Source organism: Asterias rubens, chromosome 21, assembly GCF_902459465.1.
Source record: "Asterias rubens chromosome 21, eAstRub1.3, whole genome shotgun sequence".
Lineage (NCBI taxonomy): Eukaryota > Metazoa > Echinodermata > Asteroidea > Forcipulatida > Asteriidae > Asterias > Asterias rubens.
The window spans coordinates 5,588,065-5,609,509 of NC_047082.1; the positions used below are offsets into that span (position 1 = coordinate 5,588,065).

Sequence of the window (21,445 nt, forward strand, 5' to 3'; positions counted from 1 at the left end):
TCCATGTTGAAGCATTCAGCAACAGAATCCATTTGATACCTAGATGATTTTGTTGAATAAAAATAACGCAGTTGTTTGCCTGCACAAAATGAATGTTATAAGACAAGCGATACAGTACAAGAAGTAAATATTTCATTTCATTACTCTTACCTCACATGACTCTCACATATTACTAATGTGGGCTTCCAAACGAGCAGTTTCTTCCCGAACAATTTCACTGAGCAGGAATGTATTTGATATTACTATTTTGTTATCAACAAATGATAGGTATAGTCACATTATACAAAACAAAACTTGTTTGCAGATTAATCATTTCTGATGACGAACAATGCACTGCTGATTTGTCACCATTGTACAATGTATCGTGGTGAATTGCATGGCTTTGCAGTATAGTTTCATGACAATAACTACCGTCACCTGACAACTGTCAATTAGGGAACATTCTACATGTTGGTCATATTTTGCGCATTCATTTCATTTCATGAGTATTGAAATCACGGTCAAACAAATAAATATTGGCTAGTCCAAGTGCCAAAAGGGTCAAGACAGTAGATTGTGTTGCAAATACAGACGTTTCTTTATTAAGATGTAATATAATATAATAATATTGTGAGTTTATATAGCGCTTTTTCACTCCCCAACGGGTGTCTCAAAGCACTTCAAATTATTACCCCTGGTCACTGGGACTTAATTCACTCCTTAAACCATCTCAGCTCCATGGGGAGTATACAGCCTGTGCAACAAATGCGCTACTCGGCTAAATCAATCACAAGAACCATCTCTGCCCTCACAGGTGCCCATTTACCCCTGGGTGGAGAGAAGCAATTATAGTTAAGTGTCTTGACTTTATATCTTATTCAGGAACCCTAGCTACTCAAATCGGTTTTGATAAGTGGACTGCACAATTCTTTTATTAATGATTTATTTCTATTGTTTTGGTTTATTTTTATTTTATCTTCACCTTCCTTAAAGATGTTAACTTATAAGTACCGTTCATAAGACGCCTCTTCCCTTGCTATTTCTCATTCCAAGTTGGCTGATGGTAACAAAATCTTCAACAATATAGGCTTGTGCATGGAATTTGTGCCACTATATTTTCAAATTTGGCCACAAAAACTCTGAAAGTATACATCCTTATCACTGAGTGGGTGTGTTTACATTGATATACATGTATACTAGGGTCATTAAACTTAAGTGTCTCTGCCTGTAAGAATATACCAAAGTAGGAGGGGTGAGATTCATGAGTTATCAGATCTTCTAAAAAATAACATACCAAACAAATCAATCCCAAATACTAGTTTGTTGACTCTTTCGGTTTGGGAATTATCAGCCAAACAGCCTTTAATTGAGGACAAACACATGTGCCAAGATATTATAAGTGGCTGTCCCCAACTTGGTCCATTCTCACAGGCAGAGACTCTTAATGAATAAGCAGTTAAACTGCCTGGCATGCCTGGGGAAGTCAGCAGTCCTACTGGTTTGTGTATGATTAGGTTTAACCTCATAGAGCATGTTATAGCTAACTTCACTGCTAACTTTGCTGCTAAATATTCACAGCTGGGCTACGCATGACCAAACAACTTAGCTACAAAGTACCTTGCGATCACACAAGGCATGGTTGCAGTAAGCCAGCCAGAGTTGGCACGTTAGAAAGTTAAGGCCTATGTATGTAAAACATGCAATGTTCCATATAGTTTTGTTCAAGTTCGCAGCAATTCTACATTGTATTTTAAAGTTCCGTATTTTTTTCTCAGTTAGCATTGACTGTAGTTTATTTAAATTCCCAGTGATTTTAAATGACAAATGTATTTTGTTTTGCTCTGTTTTTGTCACTGCGTCGTGTTACAATTTCGTCCCCATACATTAGTGCACGATGTCATAGTACATTGCCTGTGGATGGGAAGGAGGATGAGCACGTGGCCGGCCATAGGATACATTTTCAGATCGTACTGATAATTTACAAACATGGGTCGTCAAAGTGGCCGATTTTGTCGCCTTTTGAGTATGATTTAGCTGTCAAAATAAGAAAATGTAAAAAATGTAAAAAACTTCAATATTTTTGCACAGCAAGTGAGGGAAAATGTCAAGGCCTACGTGCAACACCAGGAGAAAAAATAAACGTCAGCGAAAACATCAAGCTGAATATTCGAAAAATCATTATGTTTACAGCCTCGTAGCGTCAGTTGCGTTCACACGTGAAAAACACACTTCTAAATTCTTTATATGCGGACAAAGTATAAGTTTCGCTGCTTAGTTGAAATTACTTCGAAAATTTCGCTGCTAACTCCAAGTAAGCATTGTAGTTTACTATTTCTTCGCTCACACTGTCAACAAATTTTCGCTATTAGCTAGCAGCGAAGATAGCAGTGAAGTTAGCTTCGTGTGAACAAACCCAAAGAAAGTCAAACAGAAACACCAACAGAGCTTCACAAACATGGTTATTAGGTAATCATTAATGGTATTAACATGAACATGTCAAAGAATCTAGTTTACTCCAATGTACAATGACATCTATTCCCAGCTTTCCCAATCATCAAGATCAACTTCCTCGTTGGTATTTCCAGTCTGATGGACTGCTACTTCAAGATCTTCCTCCGATACATCAATGTCATCAAAATCCTTCTCCCAATCGTCACTAAGACTTGAACCTGCAGTCAAAAAACAAATGATATCGTCAAATCACACATTTACAATACAGCTAAATCATATAGAACATCATTTTAAATTAGCATTAACCTGGAATTCTTTGACTCTGATTGGTCAAAACTCAATCAACATTATCAAGTGAGTTTGTGTTCCATGTGATAAAATATTTGGCCCCTGAACCAGGGTAGATTAAGTACAAATGTACAAGTTGTGTGTGTAGTATACATGTAATATGCAGGAAGGCTGTTCCTCAAAAGAACCATTTTTATGAGGGAATAGATAAGCGTCTGATCCAGTTTAGACCAAACTTACTTGCACATGTGTGTTCCACAACTCTCATAAGTTAAAATGCATGTTTTGGGGTTTTATTTCGTGTTTTATTATCGCAAGGCCGGTGCAAACAGATACTCGGTGCCTGCTGTACCCTGAGTACATTGGAAGATTAGTCTCCCCGGATTTTCTGCTCTCCCCGCTTGAGATTCGGAGAATAGCACAAGACAGGAGAGAATGGGAAAAGCTTGTGTCTGCCTGCTGTGCAGTTGACTGATGATGATGATGATTTCAGTGAGTTTTGTAGTTGCATACACTGTACATGTACATGTTTGCACACACGATATCAATTTAAAGTACATGTACATGTAGCTGGTGTGAAGCAACAAAGTACATGTACTTATAAAGTTGGAGACAAATTTAACATGCTGTTCATGTTCAACATGTAAATATGGCCATTGCACTTGGATAAAGCGAATGAACAAAATTTGCAAAAGAATAAGTACATAAGTGTTTTTGACTGGAAATTATAAGCCTTCAATTTGTTCCATGAACACAGCGCTGGGAAGAAATGGTACCCACATACTATAACTCTCAATATCATAACATGAAATAATGTAAATGTTCATAAATAGCTTGAATTTGTTACATTGACATCTATGTATAAAATCTTATCAAATGCCCTGGCTATAAATAACCCTTTGGTGCACAAGGCGGTCACTAGCGACCACCAAAAACAAGTCAAATTGGACTTTTATAAACGGTCATAACTTAAAAACTATAACCCCAATATATACCGCCTTCATTCGGTTGTGTAGAGAGACTGTTGAGCTTTAGTTTAGTGTGATGTTCAACAGGGGGTGCTAATGAAAAAAATCAAGAAAAACACAGTTGAACATGTTCTTTTTTTGCTTTAAAAACAATTAATCTGTGCACCAAAGGGCCAAGTGCCATACTTGATGACAATATGTACCTTTATTACTTGTTTCTGATACAGTTGGTGAAACCTTATTTGATTGTTGACTGGTACTTTCTTGGGTTGATACCATCAATGGTTCCTGGGTTGATATCATCAATGGTTCCGTTAAACGTTGATCACATTTTGTAGGATCAGTCTCCAATCTACCTTCTTCACCAGCACTAGTATCACATGTTCCATCTAGTTCAGTTTCATCAGCAGCAGTAGATACCAAAGGCATCTGATCTGGCATGTCTGGGGCTGTTCTCACTTGAATCGGTGTGTCATTAAGGTGTTCAACACTGGTATCAGTCATGATTTGTATCCCCTTCTCTTCACTGTTGAATTGTTTAATTTGATTCTGATGAATCAATGATGTTTCTGAATCATGACAATGCATAGATTCCTTTTCGCTGTCTTCTTCATCAAGTGGTTTATCAATGTTGGATACTTCTATCACGTTGTAATCGTCTGCTTTCAATCGTTCACTCGCCCGTTTACTAGTTATTGATGTTTGGATGTTGCTGCTGTGATGATGAAATGAAACTGAAGAGTCATCTGCAGTGAAAATTATTAAATGATTGATTAGTTACCAAAATCAACACAAGTAACTAAAAAGCAAAGTCCCTAAAATGATATTACAGGTTTGGGTACTTTTTGTAGGACAAAAAACACAATCTCCACAGATTTACATTAAAACTTACACAGTTTGAAGATAATGATGGTAGAAAGCTTCCCAGATCAGTGATCATGAGACGAAAATTATTTTAGCATGTAAAAATGTATTTTCATGACATTGTTTTACTCATTTCTCAAAAACTATACAGCACCTCAATAACTAATATTTTAAGGGAAGCTTTCTACCATCGTTACCTTCAAATGGTTTAAGCTGAATGTAAATCTGTGGACATTGTATTTGTGTTACAAAAAGAACCCAAATCCGTTAAGCGTAATTTAAATCACTGTAATTGTATCAACGGAATTAGAACACTGTGTTTTATCTTGTCATAAGTTTTACAAGCATACTTGTAAGAAGTAACTATCAATACTAAATAACTTGTAGTAAACTTGCGGGTACAACCATGTATAATATCTCTTGAGGGAGTGTTGGCTCTGAGAAGAGCCGATTGGGGCTCGATGTTTCCAACAGTATACTCTGCTCATCTAAAATCCCAAATTGCGAGTGCTTAGTGTGACGCCATTGGGGTCTAGGGCCCGCTTTAAGGCCCCTGGAACAATTTAAGTCGTAGAATCTCTCTGGTGCAATCTAAGGCCATTTCAGAGACATTTCATGGACTCATTAAATTCATCTGAAATGATTAAAAAGTAATACCAATAATGAAGTACAAGTGTGTCGACTTGATGACGACAACAGAGGTAACTTTTGAATGCTTTTACGTATGACGCTGTTGTGACAGCAAATTGGTAAGCTGCGCTGTGAATGTGTGTCGCAAAAATTGTTTAGATTGAAAACAATTTAAAATAAATAAAAGAAAAATACACAAGAAGTTCTTCTCACAAATTAAACAAAGAAAAAACATTCATGAGTATTTTTTACAGCGTATCAATAGCGTATCAGTAGGAAAAAAAGAATGTCGGAACGCTATTGTATGCCTGGCTAGAACGCTGCTCTTTACTATCTATAATTTCCATATTATCTATATATACATGTAATTATCCATTTTGTTTCTAAATTTGGGGTTGAACAAAGATAAATTGAGTAGATCGGGACTTGTACCTGCGACCTCTGGATTAATGCGCTGGCGCTCTGCCAGCTGCGTTAGGCGGTCTCCTTACTTTGTCAATAAGCCTATCTATGTCCAAGGGAGGTATTATAGGCAAACTGTTTACCTTCATCATCATCCCATTGAAGCTCTTCATCATCAAGTGTTTGTGAGGATGTCATATCAGCACGTTCCATCAGTGCTGCTCTCCTTGCTTCATCTTGCTTCAACTGATCAACTTTATAAAAGTAACGTCCCCAAAAATCAGCATTGGATACAACTGCAGGTACCTGTGAATAAGATCAAAACATTCAATCAGACAGAAACAAATTAGACAAATTGGGCACGTTATTATAATTTCACTTAATTGGTCTCCCAGTGGAAACAAGATTGCAAATGGTGTCAATGTCAAATCTGTCAGACCACTCCCTAAACGGAGCATGTATGAATTTGGCAGATGGATAACTACTCATCAAGTGGAAGAGGTTCTGAATGCCACTAGCACTGGTGAAAAATCTAATGGTTTTTTTTATACGTTCAATGCTGCACTGGATCTCTACTTTCCTAGTCAAACTTCACACTTATGACAAACCATGGATCACTGCTGAAATCAAGGACACAATCAAAGACACAATCAAAGAACAATAACAATAGCAATAGCGATAGCGATAGCGATAGCGATAGCGATAGCGATAGCGATAGCGATAGCGATAGCGATAGCGATAGCGATAGCGATAGCGATAGCGATAGCGATAGCGATAGCGATAGCGATAGCGATAGCGATAGCGATAGCGATAGCGATAGCGATAGCGATAGCGATAGCGATAGCGATAGCGATAGCGATAGCGATAGCGATAGCGATAGCGATAGCGATAGCGATAGCGATAGCGATAGCGATAGCGATAGCGATAGCGATAGCAATAGCAATAGCAATAGCAATAGCAATAGCAATAGCAATACATGTAGCAATAGCAATAGCAATAGCAATAGCAATAGCAATAGCAATAGCAATAGCAATAGCAATAGCAATAGCAATAGCAATAGCAATAGCAATAGCAATAGCAATAGCAATAGCAATAGCAATAGCAATAGCAATAGCAATAGCAATAGCAATAGCAATAGCAATAGCAATAGCAATAGCAATAGCAATAGCAATAGCAATAGCAATAGCAATAGCAATAGCAATAGCAATAGCAATAACAATAACAATACATGTAACAATAATAATAATAGTAATAATAATAATAATAATAATAATAATAATAATAATAATAATATTTAAGTCTTATACAGCGCATGTATACACATTTATACAGAAAGAGAGGCTATTGAAAGCTATAGATTCTGAGACCCAATTTTGTAGCACCTTATAAGGGTTTACAAGGTGCTACACATGTACAGCGCACTTCTCAGCCTTATAAAAAACGGACCTAATCAAAAACGTCAGGTTGCATTTGTAGAGAAGAAAACATTCCTTTGGCGTCTTCTTCGTAACAAAGTCAGCCACGCAATCAGTCGAGCCAAAAATTAATTCTACCAAAATCGTCTCCAGTGATCTATCAGGCTGGCATAAAGGAATCCAAATGCTCACCAATAAGACTCAGAAGCTCACCATGCCCACTGTGATTTCCGTCCTAGGCATACCCAAGAATGGTGACAAAGCTATCGCAGAGGCAATTAACCTTTTAACAGTCTCTCAAGGCAGACCCCCTATCAATCCCCAGGAACTGCCTGCAAATCAAAGCTTGGGATATGTTCAATGCTCTTTAAAAATTTTTTCCCAAGAAATCAGCAGGCCATGATGGGCTCCCGGGAAAACTAACAAAAGAATTTGCATGTGAGCTTAGCATACAGTGTACACGTTTCTGATATATTTACATGTACATGTAACTCCTCTCTTATTGAGGGTTGTGTACCACAGACTTGGAAGGATGCAAATGTTGTGCCAATTCCTAAAGAAACGCCAGCCACCATCACAAAGCTGAGACATATTTCACTGACTGCTCTCCAAGCAAAAATATGCGAAGGGTTTGTTTCAAAATGGGTTCTTGAAGATATCTGCACATCTATCGGCCGTAACCAGTATGGTAGTATACAGGGGTCATCAACTACTCATTGCTTAATCGAACTCCTTGATGTGCTCTACAGGTATACTGACAAAGCCGATAGAGTTGGCACGCTGGTAGTGACAGACTTTTCCAGGGCTTTTGACTGCGTCGATCATACTTTGGCTATTCAGAGATTACACGATCTAGGTGTCCGTAGCGAAATAACACCTTCTATCGATAACTTCCTGACGGCACTACACAAGAGAGTTCAATACCTGTCTGCCCTATCAGAATGGGAAACCATTTCCTGAGGAGTTCCCCAGGGTACGAAGTTGATGGGACCCATCGCATTCATTGGCTTTATAAACGAGCACTTCTGAAAGTAAGTACCGACTCTTCTAGTTTTAAGTATGTCGATGATCTAAGCCTTGCTGAGGTCCGTCCTGCCAGTGTGCATACTCAGATTGACTTGGACCTTCAGGACCTTGAAGATTGGACCGACAGTAACCACCTCAAGCTCAATCCCTCTAAATGCAAGGTTATAAACATGATAAATGCAAGTGTGCTTCAAAAGAAACCCTCCATGTCCTTCAGATATGAAGATTGCTGACAAGGGGCTTGCTGGTGACTGAGACCAAGCTTCTCGGTCTTACTGTTCAATCAGATCTTAGATGGCATTCTCAGGTCAATGGTGTGTAAGAGCAGTCATAGAATTTACATAATTGGTCGTCTCAAGCGTTTTGGTGAACCCGTTATGGTCTTGGCATCTGTGTATGTTGGCTACAATGTACTTCCTTCAGTTGAGAATGCGTCTCCAGTGTGGCATGACAAAATCAGTAAGCAGCAAACTACTCAAAATGAAAGAATTCAAATAAGAGCATGTCACGTTATCCTTGGGAACATGTTACTACACACACAGGTCAGCAAGAGAAACCGGAATACATAGGTTATGTAGAATGAGGGACAACCTGGTTGCAATCAATGGTTTTTGTGACTGTTTAAAACTTGCCCTAGGATGATATCCTCAGTAACCTTCTATAGCACATTTCAACTGCATCCACCCATTTTCTCATCTTTCTGCGTCATAGCCCTTGATTCTGATCCATATCATGCATTGATTGAGAACACAGACGCCCTCAGTAGTTGCAGCGTCATGTTTGTATACACCCTTGATTTTCCAGATGGTGTTCACTTTGACAGCTTGTCTTCTTGCAATTGCCAGTCTTCTTCGTATTTCCATTTTCGCTCTCACCTTTACTGTTGATACACTATCCCAAAATTGTGAACTTGTATAAACATGTATGTATAAATACAAACATAATATTCAAAAACATGTGAAACTTTCAATTCAACAGGTGGAATTTCAAAAAGGTGGTGATAAGATATTGCTGAAAGTCTGGTTTGGTTACATGTATATGCGGATATAAGGAAGAATAATCCAGAACTGGAAGACATTGACAAATGTTTCATGCAGAAAAAATCCTCAAATTGAAATGTTTTTGAATCCCTCTCTCTACTGTAACCACATTCCTTTGTAGAAAATTGTTTCTAAAAATGTTACACATTATCAACAGGTCTACAGTGCTTCGTACCAAGTCAGTTTTTATAGCCATTAACTTTTGAGTTATTACCAAAGGTATACCCTCCCTGAAAGTTCTAAAGTTCTTTCTCGAGACTGAATTGGAAAAAGAATTAGTTGTAAATGCTGTCATTATATTAATCAAACTTTTGAAGAGGGAAAGAGTCGTTTTAAAAGGTTCCTTCTTACCAGCTTAGTGTAGATTGCCCTTACATCAGTATTGGCCACCAGCAAATCAGAGATTTCCCCTTTGTATTCATCTGTATCAAATGAAGCCAACCAGTCTTCATACAAACATGGTGGTCCATCGGGATCATTACAATATGTGCCTGGAGAAACTTGAATAGCATAAAGACGAGCCTGTATTAAATAAAGTAAAACAATAATAATGTTATAATAAATAATTTGGGGTTGAACAAAGAAAAATCAACAAAGAGCGGGATTTAAACCAACGACATCCGGACTAACGTGCCGCCACTCTTCCCAACTGAGCTACATGTATCTAGTCCTGGCCTGATACTTCATGGAGGCACTGAAGGGGATTGCCTCCCTGCCCCCTGGTCATTGCCTTGGTACCCTTGAAATCTCAAGGGCGTTTCTCATGTTGTCAATTCTCGTTAAACAAAGGGTGATCTGAATTTGGTGAATGTTGGCTAACAAGGTCAGCATTTTCCCAATGCTTCTGTGGACCAGGTTATTGCGGAGCGCATTTGCGCTATTATGAAAGGCAAACAGCACCCACTTTCCAAGTGAGAAAAATCACTTAGTCGTAAACCTGGCTTATCAATAATTATTTTGACTCTGCAAAGGACAAGCTAGCAACAGACTCCAGTGCATCTGCTTCAAAGAAAACCCTTTGCCACGGAATTTGGTCAACCTCCTTCCTGCTTCTCCTCACAAAGTATTTGGTGTCAGGCTGTTAGGACAACTCAGTGGTGCCACAAGATTTGTTAATCTCAGCCTTCCATTGCCTTGACCATGGGCTATACTCAGTACTTGACTTATTCACGCGAGTGTCGTCCCTTGCAACATTGTCCTGTTGGGGAAACGTGCTGGATGCTCTTTTCCTCACTGATTGGCCAGGATCTCGTAGCGAGTAAACTCAAGGAATTTATGCACACTGAAGCGAAACGATTGAAAGCAACTGAGCAAATAAATCTAATACGACCTTCAATGTTTTGAGGCTGCTTTGACAGCACCTGGGGTACTTGCAAGCACAGACTCAGCCATTCCTCCCCAGACAACAATGACCCCAAGCCACCATGGTGCAGGCCGCAACCGTCACGGACCACAACAACAGACACATCACTTCATGTTTTGGCCAGACATGTCACTTTTTGGTTGGGGGTCTCAAAAATGACATAAGTCATTATGCAGACTGAAATATAATTTTCTTGAGTCTTGAGTTTGTGTACTCTCCTGAAACCATTGCTGCTGTCCAGGAGAGGGTGGGATGCAAAATCCATTTGTGCTCTGTGCTTATGCTGTCAATATTGTACTTATCAGTTGTGGTATTGGCAGAAGACCTGTAAATACATTAATATACTTTGTACAAATGATGAACTACTCTTGGCATTAGATTCTAGCTGATGGGATACCAGATACCCTGTATATTAATTTGTAGCTATATATATCGCATCTCCATTTGTCATTTGTAAATACAGACCTCTAAAAATCCCCTTATCAGAAAAAGTCTGGGCTCCAGTAGAATTCTAAAATTAGGGTGTTTTTATGGTAACCATAGGTGATGGTTAATTTTAAATTAGCAAAGTCTAAGGCAGAGCCTACCGACCAATCAGTAGGTGAGTTGGCATGGAATGACCCTGCATTTATTCAAATATTAATTAAAAAAATAATTTTGTTTTTATTTGGATGATGAAATGTATGGATTGCATTACCTTTGCCTTATCGAAGATGTGTTGGTCACTCTTATGCAATACAATGCGAGGGTCAGACTCTTTTCTAGGATCTTTGGGAGCAAAAGTCTCTGATAATCCGCCCAGCATATTGGAGAATCCCTGCTTGACACGACTGGTTGTTGAAGACTCATTAGGGTCAGTCTTTATCAAATGAATAAACAAAACAACAACAAAAGTATGTAAGTAATACAGTTGGTGCAACTGTGTTCTCTGTGAATGCTTCATTGAACAACCGCAAAGTCGATGTGTACAGAGAGGAAAAGGAACAGGTTTATATGTCCATACATACATTCAACTCTTATTAACAGATAATGTTGTGTAAAACTAGAGTAGTACAAACACAAGATATTACAAACACAGGATAGTACAAACACAGGATAGTACAAACACAGGATAGTACAAACACAGGATAGTACAAACACAGGATAGTACAAACTCTGTGAATGCTTCATTGAACAACCGTAAAGTCGATGTGTACAGGTTTATATGTCCATACATACATTCAACTCTTTTTAACAGATAATGTTGTGTAAAACTAGAGTAGTACAAACACAGGATAGTACAAACACAGGATAGTACAAACACAGGATAATACAAACACAGGATAGTACAGACACAGGATAGTACAAACACAAGATAGTACAAACACAGGATAGTACAAACACAGGATAGTACAAACACAGGATAGTACAAACACAGGATAGTACAAACAAAGGATAGTACAAACAGATAGTACAAACACATGATAGTGCAAACAGATAGTACAAACACAGGATAGCAGCAAAACCTTACTTTGCTTTAAACAGTTAATGAGTTTGGGCCGTGACATGAATCCCTACTCACTGTGAATGAAGATATATGTAATTTAATTTACTGATTTTGGGGGTTGAACAAAGAAAAATTTACTAGAGTGGGATTCGAACCAACGACCTTTGGATTAATGTGCCGGAGGTCGGAGGACGTTGGTTCAAATCACACCCTAGTAAATTTTTCTTTGTTCAACCCCCAAAAACATTTTAAAATTTGTTTGAGCAAGTGACACAGCATATTTAATATTGAATATTACACGAAGTTGTGTGCTTTCTGATGCTTGATTTCGAGACCTCAAATTCTAAACTTAAGGTCTCGAAATCAAATTCGCAGAAAATTACTTCTTTCTCGAAAACTACGTCACTTCAGAGGGAGCTGTTTCTCACAATGTTTTATACTATCAACCTCTCCCCACTTGTAATCAAGAAAGGTTTTATGATGATAATTATTTTGAGTAATTACCAATAGTGTCCACTGCCTTTAAAGGTAACTGACCTTCTCGTTACAAACGAATAACAAACAATATTTTGCTCACAACAGGGCCAAACATTTACCTGGTATTTCCCCTCATGATCATGTACTGACTCATTCTTGCACATTGTGTATTTCATAACTCCCTAGTTCGTCTACATGTATACATGTAACTCAAATAAGTCATTGTTTCCATACCAGGTTAAATTCAAATGGTTTAAAGCCATATCATAATCTAATAAATCATTAATGTCTTTACTTTAAGATTGTGTTGGATAACTTCTGCCGATGTAGCGACAGCAGATGATGTATCTCTTTGCACAGTGCTACCAAACTCATTCAGGTCCCTCTTCATTTGCTCCAAGGCAATAGAAGACTGCAAGGGAAAAAAAGAATGAAAACATTGACAAATTATTTCGTTACTAATAAACATATTTATTGGTTAACAGTAACACCGTGTGTGTGTGTCCACTTGCCAGGTAGATTTTGTTCTACAGAGAACTGTTTTGCTTCTAATTCTACTACGGCAGAGTACAATTTTGGAATCCAGGAGACTTCTCAATTCTGAAAAGAACTGTCCTGCTGGGCAGAAGGTAGAAAATTAGTAGGACAACTAAGCTTATAGTGGATCAGTATTAACTTCAATACCGCGGAGTGAATTCTCAATGTTTTGACTAACTTGCTTGTAAACTTTTAAGGCACTGGACACTACTGGTAATTACTCCAAATAATGGTTAGCATAAAAAGTTACTTGTAACAAGCAATAGAGAGCTGTTAATACATGTAGTATAAAGCATCGTTAGAAACGGCTCCCCCTGATGTAGCGTAGTTTTTGAAAAAGAGGTTATTTCTCACTCAAATAATAAAAGACTTAAGGCCTGAAGACTTTTATTATGCATCTGGAAGCACACAAACTTGTGCAACAAGAGCATTTTTTCTTTAGTTATTGCAACCTAGACGTCATGTACACCCCAATGAGACCAGTATTCGACCAATCAGAGTGAATAAACTCTCTGGTGTTTATAAGTGTAACGTTTAGTACAATTCATAAATACCTCACACAGTTTCACTTTTCCTATTGGTGGAGAGCGCGTCACGTGGGTGTGTATAAACCTTTGTTTATGACCAGTAGAAAGTGTTGAAACATTGGCGTGATACGCGAGTTTGCACCTGTGCCTTTAAGACACTTTCTTCATTCCTATTGGTCGAGAGCAACGGCTGTGCCACATCACGCGAGACGCGCACAGCATTCCCTTATGAGGAGTTGTTTACCCGAGGGCCTTGACAGGGCTTACCATTTCATAGCTGGAGGGGTGTTGTGTTGAAAGAAATCATTGAACAAATTAAATTTTTGCATTTATTTTACTTTTTGACCATAAGTGTTTATGTTTTTTGACTGAAAAGGTATGTATGAATGGGAATCAAAGTGTGTTGAATCGATTTTCAACTCGTGGTTTAAACCCGCCGAGGCCTGGTTCTTGATAATTTACCTCGACTTCGTCTCGGTAAAATTATCAAGAACCAGGCCTCGTTGGGATTAAACCACTAGTTGAAAACCTCTTCACCACACATTGATTCCCTTATTATGTATCGTCTAGAACAGACTAACAGCAAAAATGTTTGCAAGCATTACCTTCTCTTTGGCTGCTTTGATCCATCCTCCCCACCAGGAATCTTCACTGTTACCACTGAGGAATATAAAACGACAAGAAATTTAACAGTAAAACTATTCAGAAATTATAGTTGTTAAAGCCATTGGACCCTTTCGGTACAGAAAAAAACCAAAAAGTTCACAGATTTACAAATAATTTACAGGGTTTACAGAAGGTAATGGTGAAAGACTTCTCTTGAAATATTAGTCCATGAAATGCTTTACTTTTTGAGAAAACAGTAAAACAATATAAATTCTCGTTAGCGAGAATTACGGATTTATTTTAAACACATGTCATGACACGGCGCAACGCGCGGAAACAAGAGTGGGTTTTCCCGTTATTTTCTCCCGACTCCGATGACCGATTGAGCCTAAATTTTCACAGGTTTGTTGTTTTATATATAAGTTGTGATACACGAAGTGTGGGACTTGGACAATACTGTTTACCGAAAGTGTATAATGGCTTTAAACTTGCATCAGAATATTATGAGTATACAGTGCTAACACACATCGGTGTATGGGTAAAAACAAAAATTAATATTTTTTATCCCGATGCAAATTTAACATCTATTATATCGTTGCGGTACCCGCTGCCAAAACATAGGATTCGAACTGCCTCTAGCTACCGGGCAATTTCGGTAGTCTTAGTATTGTTAGAAGCTTTGCATGGTGTGGAGATATAAGAAGAAACTATAAATAAATAGTAGACTTGCGGGTACAACCATGTGTAAATCTCTTAGGGTGAGTGTTGGCTCTGAAAATAGCTGGTTTAGTGTCTGTTGGTAAGACACTGCTCTAGAATTGCAAGGGTAGTGGGTTCGAATCCCACCCGGGTAATATGCCTACGTGATATTTTTTTACATGACTCGGAGAGTACTGAGTATACAGTGCTAACACACACGGTGTATGGGTAAAAACAAAAATTAATATTCAGAAATTATTCAGTTGACCGAGTTTGAATAAGCTTAAAATATTGTTTAGCATCAAAACTGTATAGCTTCCATTTTCCCTCTGTTTATAAAACTACAGAATATCAAAAGCAAAAAGCAACCATCTGTCACTCTGTTGATGTCTCATTTCATTCTGGAAGGTATAATCAACCTCTCTCAGCAATTCCACAAATTGGGGGGGGGTGTAAAGCTTGAATCTGAAGACATCAAAGAGGGGCATTTTTTCCAAGAACTTCAGTTTGATTTGAAGTCATTTTGAGCACGCAGGATTGTGCCTAAATTATATTATTTCAATTAATGTTGGTTCCCTGCTATTGGACTGTGTATTTTTGATGAGATGTTTGAGAAGTATGTACTCCAAAATATTATTACTTTTTAAACACACAAGGTGCAGTCTGGGCAGTAAGGTGTAAAGTAATAGGAAAATCTATAACACTAATTAATGGTACTCTTGTAATTTGTATAGCTCCCTCTCACGTGAGCTCACCACAGGAGGGCACTTAACAAAAGGACCATTTACTTCACAGATTTGTACATGTAAAGGGCTGATGCATCATGCATTGCATGCAGTGCAATGAGGGAATATCCAAGTCCACCAGTTACAGCGAGATGATCTGCAATGATCTGCAACATTACCATCTAACTGGATCAAGAACTACCTACATTTGGGTTTGAAAAATAGGTTTTGTCGGGTTCCCTCAACAATTTTAAAACATGTACGATCAGTTGCTACAATTGAATTGGTACCAGACTGATTTACTTGACGCTCTGAGTAAATCTTGACAATTTTGGTCTTCTTCGCCAATAATAATTGGAAACGATAACAATACAGATCCCCCCCGTTGTTACTGTTTGTTGATGTACATGTACACATGTACATGGACCTTGGTAAAAATATGTCACGCTGTACGCACGACAACAGACAACACTGTGAGAAAACGATCGAAACGGGAATTTTTTACATTGGAAGCTGCATTATTTCACGAAAATGACGGATTTGTGAGGAAAATATGAGGACCAAAACCCACCGCAGAAAAATGTATGCCGCCATGGAATGTGAATCTGTTGAAATTAGTGGCTTGTTGCAGGTAAGATTTAAGTTATGAAGCTGTGAAATTTTTCCGCCCCAGAAACGGGCCTCAATAGTTAGGACTCTGTTCCTGTGTACAGAGAAAGAGTCCTACATAGGGCTACCGAAAACCTAACTTTTAGACCTGCAAATCAGAGGTCACACCTAGATGCTGACGCAAAAAAGCGGGACAGCAACAAGCAGAACACCGCAAACTTCAGAAGACGGAAAGACACCGCAGAAGTAACAAGTGCAGACGAGACATCCCGAAATAGGGTGCAGAAGAATTCTGCAAGTATAGGTATTCTTGTTACTGCACCAATGCACAAAGTTTAGTAAAAAGGGCAGAATTACACGCTACAATTGACGAGCTGAAACCAGACATCATTGGAATCACAGAAAGCTGGTGCAACAGTACCATAGTGGATGGGGAAGTAGCAATCAGAGGTTACAGCATGTTCAGACTGGACAAGAATACACCAAGAGGAACTGGAGGGGAGGTTATTCTATATGTCAATGAGTCATACACAGCATTGGCATGTCACAAGCTGAATGAATTAGAAATGGAAAGCTCTACATGGTCCTCGGTCGCGGACAAGCTACAATCAAACGAAAACTTGTTGGTGGGGCTATGCTATGGGAGTCCTAACAGCACAGAGGAAAATAACAAGAAGTTAAGGCAGCAGATAGCGAATATCAAGACAGTCCAGAATGTATCTCACCTGTTGCTGTAGGCGATTTCAATTTCCCGGATATAGACTGGATAAACAACACTGTCAACGCTAACCAAGATTCAGAACCACATAAGTTCTTTGACTCCACTCAAGATGAGTTTTTGGTTCAGCATGTACTCAGCAACACTAGATGTAGATCGAGGCCAACAAAACCCATTACTGGTAGACCTGATCTTCTCAAGGGATGAGAACACCATTGACGAAGTACTACACTCAGCACCATTAAGAGGCAGTGACCACGACGGACTACATGTACATGTAACATGGGCTTATGTGACCCACTCCGATGTGTACAGCAGATGATGAATGCACGACACATAATTTCAGGAAAGGAGATTATCAAGAAATAAGTAAGCACATCAATAGCATTGACTGGGAGACCAACCTAAACAGCCTGAGCTGTGAGGAAGCAGGAATACAACAAGGCAGTTGAAGATAACATCCCCATGACAAAGAAGAAGAGGAAGAGTAAACCACCATGGCTTCGGGCTGGTGTCAAGCGATCTACATGTATTAGATACAAGAAGCTTTTTCAGAAGTACAAAAGGACGCAACGATACATAGATTATCTTGAATATACCAAGCAAAGTAATAAGACCAAGAAGACTGTGAGGCAAGCACTGTAGGCAGAGTACGAGAAGAGGCTGATGAAGCAGTTTAAGCTACATTTGTAAAACCAATTAGGCATTCTACGGATATGTAGTTCTCAAAACGACCGTGAATCAGCAAATGTACTAAACGATTTCTTCAAGAGTGTGTCTACAAAAGGTCACTCGAAGAAGGAGTTGTCCCAGACGACTGGAAACAAGCTAAAGTTGTCCCAATCTACAAGAAAGGATCGAAGATTAAAGCAAGCAACTACAGACCAATTAGTCTAACCAGCATGCCTTGCAAGGTCATGGAATCACTTATCAGAGACAATGTTCACAGACAAGGTCCTACTATTAACAGAACACGTGGCTTTATCACAAGAAGATCCTGCATGTCCAACCTTCTAGATACCCTTGAAGATATTACAATGAACCTGGACAATGGGTCTGGAGTGGATGCATGTCATCTATTTGGACTACTCCAAGGTTTTTGACACTGTGCCCCACAAGCGCCTCATTTCAAAACTGAGAGCCTACATGTATGGTCTTGAAGGAAGGATAATCAAATGGATCCAGGAATTCCTGAGTAACAGGAAGCAACAAGTAAAGCTAAGAGGCAAGCTATCCAACTGGGCAGACATATTGAGTGGCGTACCACAAGGATCTGTGCTAGGTGCAATACTACTTGTCCTCTACATCAACGACCTGCCGGATATTGTAACATCTACATCCAAATTATTTGCCGATGACACCAAGCTCTACAACAAAGTCTCGAAAGGAAAGTACAGATGGGGGAAACACGCTGCAGCAAGATTTGCATACCCTGGAGAAGTGGTCCGATACCTGTTTGCTGAGGTTTAATGCTCCAAAGTGTAAGTATACATGTATATGCACATGGGCAAGGATAACCCACTCAGAAGCTACATCTTAAGAGTCCCTGCCTGTAAGAATGTACCAAGTGGTGATTCATGGGTTCTCAGATCTTCTTCTAAAAAATTAGAGTCATACATTATCATACCAAACGAATAAATCCAAAATATTAGTTTGCTGACACTTTCGGTTTGGGAGTTATCAGTTATCAAAGTTTCGGCCTAAAAGCCTTCGAGCAACGAATAGTACATTCCCTGTAAACACAAAAATGTGCGCCAAGGTCATCCCAACAAAAGTAAAACATTTTTTGAAACCTCCAGTTGGGCTTAAAAAAAATTTGGGATCTCGTTGGCGCGTCATGTTACGCGCACCTGAACCTTTGACGAACAGTGCCCTCGTGCCATTTTCAACGCCTCATAACTCAACTCGCCTATAAGATCCCACGAATTAAACAAGTTCCCATGAAAGAGCTTGCATCCCTAAAACAAATTGAAGTGCAAAGTGCGTGGGATCTCGTTGGCGCACAGAAATAATATAGGTTAAAGTTCAAATTTTACCAATATATTGCGTTTTCGCACCTCCGTAACCTTGCGCGCCAACAACAAAAAGTTGTTTTATGGCAACCGGGTGTTGGAACAGTTTTCATCTAATGACAATCGAAAAAAGAATCTTGAGATCTCTGCAACTTGCATGTCAAAAGATTTGTTGAAAGTTTTCTAAAGTATTGCCATTCCACACATTTTGGCCTAAATTGGCACAACATTCACTTTTTTCATCACTGTAAGTATCTGTGCCAACAAGATCCCATCAATGTTTTCTTGTATTTGGTTAAGTTGAGTGTTCCTAAACAGATTTCAATTGAAAAATAATTGGGATCATGTTGGCCCACCAATATAACAAAGGTTAAAGGTCATATGAAACTACACTACTGCCTATTTCGGGCGATTTTGCGTAGTCTAGAAATCCACGCCATGGGATCTTATAGGCACGTTGAATTATGAGGCGTTGAAAATGGCACGAGGGCATTGTTCGCCAAAGGTTCAGGTGCGCGTAACATCATGACGCGCCAACGAGATCCCACTTTTTTTTATACTTTTGTTATAAGCCCAACTAGAGGTTTCAAAAAATATTTTACTTTTGCTGGGACGAGCTTGGCGCACATTTTTGTGTTTACAGGGAATGTACTATTCGTTTCTTGAGGGTCTTTTGGCCCAAACTTTGATAACTGGCAACTCCAAAACCGAAAGCGTCAGCAAACTAAAATTTTGGATTTATTCGTTTGGTATGATGGTGTATCACTCTAATTTTTTAGAAGAAGATCTGCGAACCCATGAATCACACCTCCCCCCCCCCCAATTTGGTACATTTTTACAGGCAGGGACTCTTAAACGGGGTAGAAATTCAAGCAGAAGATGAAGAGAAGGATCTTGGGGTTTACCTCACATGAGACTGTAAACACACCCTACAGTGTACGAAAGCTGCTGGTATAGCAATGCAGAGCCTTAGGATCATCAGAAGTACCTTCAAGTACATTGATAGGGAAAGTTTTGCTATCCTGTACAAATTACATGTAGCTTACATCAGACCACACCTCGAGTATTGCGTTCAAGCATGGTGCCCATACCTACCACAGAAAGATATAAAGTGTCTGGAGAAAGTGCAGAGAAGAGGGAACTTGATCTCTTTCCCCTGGAAGTAAGAAGAGTGCGAGGGGACCTCATTGAAACCTTCAAGATTCTCAAGGGGCTCGTGGATATAGACGCCAAAAGTCTTTTCACACTCTCACAAACAAATAACACAAGAGGGCATGGCATGAAGCTACTGAACAAAGGGCTCAATCTTAGAAAATATTTCTTCACACAGCGAGTTGGTGATAACTGGAATAGACTCCCAGCCAAAGTGGTCAATGCCAAGACAACCAATCAATTCAAAAACAGCTTAGACAATTACCTGAATGAAAATGGATATGGGGTGTTAAAAGGCATAAGCCTACAATACTAAAAATCAATTCAAACCTTAAGTGTAAGTGTAAGTGTTAGAGTCAATTATCCATTTGCCCGGATATTAAACCCACCCACCTTACCCCACCCCCAAGGGGACGACCGAAAATTCACCCAATCCACCTCGTGCTGATGAGCCCCCGTCACGGCCATCCGTCGACTTGTCTTGACCCTAAGTCAAGTTGTCTGACAGTTGATAAATCATCCGTCGAGTTCTGAACAGTCCAGTTGTCTGAGCCGTTGAGTTGGCAGAATGGTAGAGTTGTCTGAACCGTTGAGTTGTCCGAACAGGCGAGTTGTCCGACGGATGAGTTGTCTGGTCGCCCAATTCCCAAAGCCAAACAAAGGTTTATCGCGATTCAGAACCGCAATGCGTTATGGGTAGGCAGATGGGGCAGTTTGCTATGCGGTGTATGTTGTCATGCACTACTCGCGCACGCATCGCCTATCTATATCTTTGTGTGGGTTCAACAGCGCCCTCTCTTGATATTTTGCTATTCGCGATAGAATTAATAAAATGGACCTTGTCATCATCATTCATTTATCAGAATGTGAACAAAAACATACATTTCTTGGTTTACAAAAAATAACCAGGACAAGAAAAATACTGTGATCAGCAGATACGGTGCAGTCTTTTTTCATTTAGGGCCTACTGAATTTGTTTACCAGTTGTGTTACTCAGTTACTGTTTAGTTTACCCATGGTTTACCTGGACGCCATCATTGCTCATTGTTTTTTAACTACGTTGTCCCCACTGAGCTCTCCTTGGCTTGCTCTCTGCTGATTGCTGACACGGTGTGATCACAAAATGATTGCCGAAATGTCGACGAGAGGCTTTCCAATCCAACAGCTTCCAAACCTACAGCACTAACTATGTTCCGCCCTACTAACGCTGTGCCCCAACTTGATAATCTTCACTCTATAAAATGTTGTTGTTTTTTGCTGTGTCTCTCTAGCTCTCTGGTGTAGTTGTTGATCCGTCGTGCCGTCCGCCAGCTGCAGCTAGCAAGCTACATTCATCGTGCACGTCACCGTCACACAAACCAGCCCAAACGCAATCTCTGGATTTGCTCAATTCCGAGATTGAGCCACCCAATCTCGAGATCGGGCTGCTTAATACCCAGATTGCGCACAAATTAACCATCCACTACGCGTA

General features: G+C 39.4%; 1 protein-coding gene across 1 annotated transcript; it reads right to left on the reverse strand.

Annotated features, from left to right (window-relative positions):
* Positions 1–768: 768 nt before the first annotated feature.
* LOC117304618 (BSD domain-containing protein 1-like) lies at positions 769–21,237 on the reverse strand. Its single transcript, XM_033789161.1, has 8 exons — positions 20,999–21,237; positions 14,059–14,113; positions 12,685–12,801; positions 11,124–11,285; positions 9,415–9,585; positions 5,726–5,888; positions 3,890–4,432; positions 769–2,648 (listed from the first exon to the last, which is right to left on the reverse strand). Exons 1-8 carry the CDS (start codon positions 21,010–21,012, stop codon positions 2,512–2,514), a joined length of 1,362 nt encoding a protein of 453 aa, XP_033645052.1. The 5' UTR covers positions 21,013–21,237; the 3' UTR covers positions 769–2,511.
* Between the last annotated feature and the right edge of the window lie 208 nt (positions 21,238–21,445).